The sequence below is a fragment of the Poecilia mexicana genome, unplaced genomic scaffold (assembly GCF_051168715.1).
Source record: "Poecilia mexicana isolate PSO_F unplaced genomic scaffold, ASM5116871v1 scaffold_19, whole genome shotgun sequence".
Taxonomy (NCBI): Eukaryota; Metazoa; Chordata; class Actinopteri; order Cyprinodontiformes; family Poeciliidae; genus Poecilia; species Poecilia mexicana.
This window is the reverse complement of record NW_028263388.1, coordinates 7,001,731-7,011,298: the sequence shown is the minus strand read 5'-3', so window position 1 is coordinate 7,011,298 and position 9,568 is coordinate 7,001,731. Positions and strand designations below refer to the sequence as shown.

The 9,568-nt window shown below is 39.5% G+C and overlaps 1 protein-coding gene across 1 annotated transcript in view; it reads right to left on the bottom strand.

Annotated features, from left to right (window-relative positions):
- Positions 1 to 540: 540 nt before the first annotated feature.
- Positions 541 to 9,568, bottom strand: part of spata20 (spermatogenesis associated 20) — a 39,877-nt gene continuing 30,849 nt past the window's right edge. The window contains exon 16 of the mRNA XM_014991531.2: positions 541 to 1,994. Within this exon, the coding sequence (XP_014847017.2) occupies positions 1,800 to 1,994 (195 nt within the window). The 3' untranslated portion in view covers positions 541 to 1,799. The remainder of the gene's footprint in view (positions 1,995 to 9,568) is intronic.

Sequence of the window (9,568 nt, the reverse complement as noted above, 5' to 3'; positions counted from 1 at the left end):
TCTGGAATAATCCTGGATTGATATTTCACTACTTTACTATTTAAATGACAGCAGACGGGTTATTGATTACAGCCGTCTGTGACTAGCTTAACTCCTGCTATAAACCAGATTTTTAAGGTATGAATGTAAGAATATTACTAATGTTTCATTTTAGCTTGCTTAATCAATTGTCAATTTGCTTTGACATCTGATGACATTATAAAACAGTAGCTGGTGTCAAATTTCTAACTGAAATGCATTTGTGGGGCTAAGAGGCAGAGTTGAGACTTCAAGAAAATGTCCAAATCTCAAAGACTTTCCCAACGACTGTAAATCTTGAATTCTCCTTTGAGGTCAGTCCAGTAGCTCCTGTCAAACAAATATTTTTTATGTTGCCATAGAAAAACGTCCAGCTGCCAAAGAAAAGTGTATAAAGCTTGAGAACTTTTAGAATGGCAAAAAAAATAAAATAAAATAATTAAAACTGAGAAAATGAGCAGAATGTTTTCTACACTGACAAGAAAACATTTAGCAACAAAAGTCTCACTTTTACTGCTCAGATGCAAGAAAATAATTTTATTAAATAAACAGGAGAAAAAAATGTATGCTTTATATGCATCGTGCTTTTTTGTTCCATGTCATAACATCAGGATAAAATCCACAACAGTTGCATTTAATAACGTGGCAAAGAGCTGCTTGTTTGCTGCTATTAATTTACAGAAATTGGTACATGAAGCAATTTTAACTTGAAAAAAGGCTTGTTTCTACCTTTTGACTTGGGTAATCAGACGACAGCAGTGCGGCTCAAGTTAATTTCCATACGGCTCACATCGGTGGTTTGAAGTTGTTTTCCATTAGCAGTCTGGCATTTACAGTCAAGCTTCAGTATTTTGTACAAGTGTTGCATATTTTTTAATAGGTTGCTGCTGCAGAGGTAACGCTTTACTACTAATAGTAAATATTAGACTGTCGAAGATGATGTTTGCATAATACAGCGACTTGCAAAAGTGTTCACTGAAATGTTCAAGTTAAACCATAAAGCTGAATGCTGTTTATTGGGATTTTATGTTCTATACCAACATAAGGTAGAGTGGAAGCAAAATTATGGTTCACAAACAGAAAATAAATATATGTGCCTTTTATAGTAACGCCCTATTACTCAGCTGGCTCTAAATAAATTCCAGTACGACCATCTTCCCTCTTAAAGAAGAGAACAGGGTGTCTAAAGTGCTGCCCAGGGGCCATTTATGGCCCTTGAAATGCTTTTGACTGGCCCCCCTGATCACAATTCAAGAAAGGAAAAAATCTGGCAAACAAATAAAAAAAAACAAAAAAACAACTGATCCCCAAAAGTTTGGAAATCATCTTTTTTATGTTTTGGATCTTTAAGGATTTGCAAATTTCTTAAAAGTTATTATTTGAGCGGGTAAAACAAAAAACAACACAAAAAAATCCCTAACATTTTTTTTTGCATTTTTTAAATTTAATACATTTTGTGGCTGACAGATTAGTTTAAATAAGTGTGAAGAGGTTGGGGTTTTGTTTAAAATTGAACTTTTGGACCTACATGTCAAAGCCGCCACTGAACTCACTGCACCTCATTGTAAAACCTGGCAATAGCAGCACGATCCTGTGGGGATGCTTTTCTCTCAGCTCAGGGAAGCTGCAAGAAGCTGCATTCTGCAAGAAAACCGGGAAGAGGAATTTATTTTGTTACGTCTGCAAGGCACTGCACCAGAACTTTCTAAAGCTTTGGTGTTCACTGAGGGGAAAGTCAGGAAGCAGCAGATTTCGCAGGATGCAGTCTTGGCTTTCCCACATCAGCGGGCCTCCAGCGCAGTGGTCCCGTCCAGGAGCAGCCGCCGCAGTTCCTGGGGCTCGGTGACAGGCAGGGAGCAGGTGAGGTCCTGGCAGACGTAGGCCGTGGCGGCGGCGTCCAGCTGGGTCATGGAGGTCAGTGCGGGCAGACGTTGGCACAGGAAGCTTTCTGGATTCCCATCGGTGTGCATCACAACCTGTCAGGGGCAACAAAGCAAAGAGCAGGAGGGAGAGAGAAGTCAGTGGCACTGATCCAGATATGCTGGTCACCATTTCAATCAAGGGTCTTAAAATAAATAGAAATCAAGAAAGGAGGAAGAATTGTCCTGTCAAGACTGTTTGTCAAAGAATGCCAGCTGACAATCGGAGCTGGTGTCAGACCTCTGATTTCTGGAGTTTGATGCCTCCACACCCATTAAAGGGATAGTATGTTTTTTCCAGGCACATATTCCCATTTTATAGCACAATAAAGTAAATATCTTACCATCACTCATAAAAATGCTGTATATGTCAAGCGAGTACAGACTAACTCCTCAAAGACATTTGACTTTGTTATTTCATGCCTTGAAATTAGGCCTCCGTCTCTTTAAGAAGCTCCTGCTCTTTCTGAAACTCCGCCATAAGGAAGTCAACATGGTTCCTCTATTAACCCTTTAACAATGTTTTTACCAGCGTCACAGTGATTTTACATGTGTACCTATAGAGATGCATTCTGAATCTCGTTCTGTAGCTCAATGACAATAAAAGGCTTTGGACTTTTTTTTTTCTTAACTAAAGTCTGAAGTCCTTCTGAAGCAATTCCAAGAAACGCCTCAAATTCTTGTGGGATGAGTCCTAGTCCAGGCTCAAATGTCTTAGAGATAAGTCAGTCAGGTCTCAAGTCATTAAAAGGCAAGTTCTGGTCCAATAATTAAAGCCATCAATTCACAGAAGAATTTGCTGTCTGTGGTTTATATACCAGCTACGTTTCCTTGATGTTCACTTGAGTGTTGTGGAATTTTTCATCGTATTCGCGACAAGTCTGTCTCAATGAATAGTTATCTTGAAATCCAAAGGTTGTTGGTTCTATTCCACCTTCCTCTTGCCACATGTCAATGCATTTCTGGGGCAAAAGTCGCCTACAGCTTTGAAAATATGTGTGTGATTGTGAAAACATTTGTGGATGAATGTGCTTTGAGTGTTCAGTATGGCTAGGGAAGTATATAAAGTAAATTCAATCCAATTATGAATTATTTCTAAGAAGAAACAAAAATGGGGAAAATTCCACAACAATGACATAAAGATTGATAAATCAAGTCAAGACTGTTTTTGTTATTTAGGTGTTTCTTGAGTCCAAGTCTGTAAAAAAAAAAAAAAGAAAATGAAAAAGTGATGCAGTCACTTAAGCTTTACTGCTTCAATCATTTAGTGTCAAGAGAACCCTCCAGGCTGGATCATTATCTAGCATGTCTTTTTCGTGTAGCCATAAAATGCTGCGCACACACACGCACGCGCACGCACGCACGCACACACATATGCACACGCACACACACACACACACACACACACACATCTGCAACCAAACCCAAAATAACATTCTCAAACTGCCGCGTTCAGTTGTGGCTGATTGACTGTCATGGTCCTGTGAACACTCACCAGTAAGAAGAGCAGCTTGTGTGAACCAACCCAAAGTCCACTAACATCTATGCTAGCTTATCAATAAAATGTATTTAAAGATCCAAAACTATTGGTCGTTGATGTATTATGTCTCATGATGACTAAAGAGCGGATGGAAGAGTTGCCTTAACTTTGTTTCTGCTCCTGATGGCATGTTAGTATTTCAGTGTGGTGCTAGACAGGTAGCAGAGTGAAGTTAAAGAGGGCTGCCCTGTCTGTGCCCGAGGCTGCTTCCTGTCAAACATGTGTCATTTCACCAGATTCAGAACCGAGTGAGATGAGCACATAAACAGCAAGCTGAGCCAGAAAGGGTAGAAAGGCGAGGATGGAGTGGAAGACAGCATCGTAAAGGTGACTGTCATGTGTGATGGGCAGAACATATTTAACATCGGAATTTACCTCATGAATAAGGAAAAGCGGAAAATTTTGAGTAACAACACATAGAACAGAACCTGGAGCGCTAAGCACAGTCTGGCTGACCTGCAGGAGAATCTGTTCTTATCTGTTGCTTAAGATCACTTTGAAAAGATTCAGAGAAATTTCTTGCATTTTTAGATGGAGTCTTCACAGATTTAACTCTATTTGCTGGCGGGTGTGGTCTCTAACACCCTGAAACACAGAGGGTCAAACTCAGGTTTTACCCCTCAGTTTTACTGTGGGGTAAACGATAACAGGGTGAAATCTGTTGTGTGTTTTGTAGACTTGAGGTAAGAATTAACTCATTTTAGTGTGTTTTTACAATAATCAGGCAGATTCGCATCGATTGGAGACCAAAGTTGCAACATGTGTTAGATTTTCAGCTGGTGCAGTTCACTTTCACACTACACTGCTTAAAACAATGCAAACTAATTGAAAAACATGTTCTCCTGCTCGCCTGTGGTGGCGCTGGACCAAGAACTGCTGAAGAAACATGAAAACCTCAGAACTTCCTACTTTACAGAATGTAAACAAAAATGGAGTAGCATCAGATTTTAGCGGTTGTAGGATTTCTCTGGTAAAAAACCACAAGCCCATTTCTCCTGCTAGCGCAAGACTGAAACATTTATATTTTGGTCATATTTACCCAGAATGCCCTGCGCTACAGTCTGCTCCCTGCTTTTGGATTCTGCTTGAAACCATATATGCATTCGGACCACGCCAGAGTTCACGCCAATCAAACCGAGACCTAAGTTTGTAGGTGGACCAGAGTTCGCCTCGTTAGTCTGTGTTAGAGTTCCCAAATGAACCAGACTTTCTAGGTTCCACAGGGAAATCAAATAAAACGGATTTAATAGGACCAGTGGTGGGAAGTAACAAAGTACAAGTACTTCGTTACTGTACTTAAGTACATTTTTCGTGTATCTGTACTTTACTTAAGTAGATTTAATAATGGGTACTTTCTACTTTTACTCCACTACATTTTACAGTAAGTATCTGTACTTTCTACTTCACTACATTTCTACAAAATTGTCGCGTTACTTGTTACATCCAAGTCGCGTTGCGCTTTTCATCCGTTAAAATGCGAAGTTCAGGGTCTTAAGGTGGCGCAGTAAAATCCGAGCAATAACGTGACTTAGTGTCTGTTGTCACCCATCGCCTCCACCTTTACTCGCACGCGGAGCTCCAGACATGCGCAGTGGTTTCCTCTGAGCGGGAGAAGATGTCTAACTAATCGATAATAGCTGCATAAATCATAAGATATGGCGACATGTAAAATCAGCAGCGCTTCGCTTTCACAGACGGTGGGGACTTCGTCCAACTTTTAGCGTCACTTCGAAGGAAAGCTTAAAGAAAGGTGAGATCTGTGGACGTGATGCTAGCAAAGCTAGCTGTACAGAGACATGTTGCATCTGCGATGAAAAAAAAGTTGTCACTCATGCGCTGAATTATTGTGTGGAGGTGTTGAATGAGGTGTGGCAAATATGGGACAACGCTGTGACCAAAGTCTGCAATATAGTGATATGACATTCAGGAACGATCCAATTCTTCTGGATGGATCTTTACTAATTAAATTCATTTCAGCTCTAAGTATTTAATCATATTTAATGTGGATCTTTCAGATCAATTTGAGAAGCAATTTTGATAGGTAAAACTTAATTTTTTTGTGTCACGTAGCGCGGGGTGCTGGTCTTGACTTGGTTTCAGGTTCGGTTGTCTTGACTACAACTCTGCTACGTGTATTTGTACTTTTACTTAAGTACATTTTTTGAATACTTTCTCCACCACTGAACAGGACTGATGTGACTGCAGCCTTACAACCTGCTGTACAGTGTTGAATTTAAAGACAAATTTTCTTTTTACCCATCAATGCTACATGCAAGTTATTTGTGTTAATGCAACGCTTGTTTTGCGCTCCCTAATTTCAATATTTTGATCATGAATATAGAAAATCTGCAAAAGCTGAGAAAGTTGGAAAGGAAAATAATGTTTTTTGGAGTGTGAATCTAAAGTTAGTAAAGAAACATGTTTGGCATGTGGGATCGCTCCAAAATCCACTTTGTGTGCAGAGCATGTCCAGGTCACGGCGCTATGTGGAAGAATTTTATGAAGACGTTTTCCTGCCTCGTGATTTCCCTGTTAACAGGTCAGTAAATGGCATAAAATAACCTCGACTATACAAAAGAATCTCTATGTGAACCTTTACAACTCCTTTGATTGAAATGTTACCAGTTGGATTGGTGCTTCACATTTTAAAATAAAGTCCCATCAATTTAGTACAGGGTGACATCAGGGTCCAGTAGACCTGTACAGACCAGTACAGGTCTATAAAATAAAGCTGTAGCAGCTTTAAATAAAAACCGTTATTTGATAATGTTCTTTAAAAATGTCCATGTTATGCCTCTACATCACTTCTGGTGTAGGCATTTTATTCCCTTGCACTGTCTCTTCTGTTTGGAGATGAAGGGGAGATGTACAATATACGTGTTGCTAATAATTTGACTCGCGCTAAATAAACAAATTCTTAATTAAACATCGTCTTTCTGCTTTGTGTTCCTTGCAAACATGGACCCAATATAATGAGGAATCTTTCCAGCCACTGTGAAAAATTGTGTTAATGCAAATTTTTCTCATTAACACAAAGTTCTTTTCAGAAAAATTAAATTCATTATTCCCAAGCCAACACAAAGGTTTTAATGGAAAAGTTGCTTCTAGCCTACGTCTGCTGTTTCTACCACTCTAATTTCTAAAACATTTTGATTTTGCATCAAAAAGTGTCACTAAATATATATTAGTGACAAAGAGGCCTCGATTGTATTAGCTAGATAATTAGCTGCAGTCTAAGCAACATGTTGTGCTGTGTGCAGAGATCCTAAAAGTAAACACTTTTAGGATTTCAGCTCCCCTTTACTACTTTTTATTTTAAAAAAAAGAAAAAAAAACATTGTGGCTATGTGGTGCTGAACCTTTGAAACACATCCCATGATGCTCTCTGTTCATTGAAATAATTTGAGGGTCACATTAGGGTTAGAGGCCTGTAACTATTGACCAAGAAGAAAATGGCTGACCTCAGCACGTTGTGATGTGCTCTGTCTTCCTTTAAATCTAGGCTAATGTCCCACCTGATTGGAGCTGCTTTTGACAGACAATAAATGACCAACATTTTGATGTGTAATGTTTAGAAGTGTGTTTGCTACTGGTTTCTCAATTGGTGAATATGTTGCTTTTATGACCTTTTGCGATGTAAAGCTACCTTGTTGCTATTTTGTACAAATAAACATTATTGAACTTGATTGATTGATTGATTGATTGATTGACTATGGGTCTCAGTATCGGCTGACCCCGGTTCAGGTTCTGGATGTGGCCTACCACTTTGTGACGGAGTTGATATCATACCCAGTCACTCCACTTTGTTAAGATACCACAAACAGCTGAGTTATAATTCTGAATGAGGGGCAAATTCAGTTGGCTAAATAGTATCACACCACAATATATTTAAAGAAATTTAAATCTGTGTTGCTCCTTCTTACTGGCTTGAAGCACCCGTAGACAATCGCGCACTGACAAACCAGTTAAGGCTCTGTAACGATTGTGCTGGGATGCGGTCCTAATCGAGCGACCGTTGCTATGGAGACAGGAGAGGATTTCCCCGCCGAGCCGAACCCTTCTCTCCCATCTCGACGATTTCTCTCTGCTGTCGGGTTCGTGCGGACCCAAACTGGGCCCGGTTCGCGTCCCGGCCACGTGCGCCTCGACGGAAAGGTCACGCTGCAGTCTGCGGCGCGAATGTGTGCGTGTGAGTGATGGAGGCAGACAGACAGGAAGACATGTAAAGTGCGAATGTGATGAACTGAAAGCAAAGCGTGTTGTCTCTCAGCCCGTGTAGCGCAGGCTGTAGCAGACAGCACAGTTGGCTGCACATGAGAGCACAGTCAAACTCCCACAGGGTTAATCCCCCCATACTGGGCACCCCTTGGAAAAAACAAAAAAAACCAAAAACACACACATCCACACATTCACACATGTACACACGCACAAACTCACAACTCCCACCCGTTAGACGTCTCTGCACCGACAGCTCCCTCCTACTCTGCCTTTCTCGCTCCTGCCAAAGCCACTCAGCTCAGAACAGTGTGTACCTGCGCTGACAGTCACTTACAAACACACAACTTTAAGAATCATTTTAAGTTATGACCTCATTTAGCCTGAACGCAACTACAGGGCCAAGCTTAGTCAGACAAACAGAGTGACACACCGAGTGCACGTATAGCCGCTGTCATTACCTGAGAAAGAATCATGACAGAGAAGAGAGTGTTAGAAACACGGCAGCAGCCAGAACCTGAGGACGTTTACTCCTTCTGATTAAACACTCACAAATGAGAAAAAACTAAACAAAAATAATATTTGTTCTGTGTTCACAGGAAGGCTGATTTGGCAGCGAAACCCTGAGACAAAACCAGACACATGAAGTTACACCTGGATATGAAATCCAAGGAAACAGGGAGGAAAATATGTGTTAGTTCCTCATCTTACATGATAGGGAAAAAATTCTCCAGGAAAAAATTATCACTTGGTATTTACTGCAATTTCAGTACTGCCTGAGAGAAAAACTGTGGTTAAGAAAAAACAAAAAGGTGTTTTCTGACATTTAAAAAAATCTTTTCATATACTTTTGTCAGACACTGTGTCTTAGTTTAGGACTGCATATGTTCAACCAACACAAAGTAGTCCAAAACTACAAAGGAAAACGGAGAAGAAAACATGGATTTCAACATTTTTCAAAAATAAAAATCTGAAATGCTTTGAATACAAATCATACATCTGTATTCAACACACTCTGGTACTTGTTGTATTTTGTTTCCTCTGATTTATGTGAATGGAAATTTGCCTTATTCTTCAAACAAAAAGTAATCAGAAAAAAATACGATCAAAGTTTTTAGAAGTGTAATCAACCACTTCATTTTTTAAAATAATTTGTGTCTCTAAGACCTTTTTTCCCGCCTTTAAATCACTTTTTTTTTCTTACAAAGTAAAGTTATTTGAAAAACAAACTTATTTGCGCATGTCAGAAATTTTTAGCTACGATTTTCAAACTTCTGATTTTGATGCCTCCTGTTTTTGGCTGAACTGAAAGAGGTTTGAGTGCTGAGTACATGAACATCTAGGGCGGGCCTAAGGAGGAATGATACAAGACAGGTTTGGGCGTTTATCGTATCGTGTGTCATTTTGATTCATCGTTAGCACGATAAATTCCAGTTAAAATTTTTTAAAACACCTCAAAACTGTCCGTATTGCTGGGATTGTTATTTTTACTATTTTCTTCCACTGTTTGTTCAATTAATGGTGTATCAATAAATAGCAATAGGTTTTAAAATTTGATTAAATCCATTCACTGTGTGTATTGCAGTGACGCAAATCACACTTTATGTGACTCGTGTCCTAAAGAAGCGTACAACAAATGGGAATGTTTTTCAAGAGCAGTATTTGTGTTTATGGGACTGTAATCACTGTGACGCACAATCACAGCCATACAGTCACCCCCAAAAAAATTTAATAAATGGTTATAGTCACCTTTGTTATTATCACAATACAACCAAAACATGAAAACAAACTATAATACATAAAAGCATTCTTGTTTACTCGATGCTCAATTCACATATGATAGAAACTGGAGCTTCCTTTTAACTTGACATCTGTT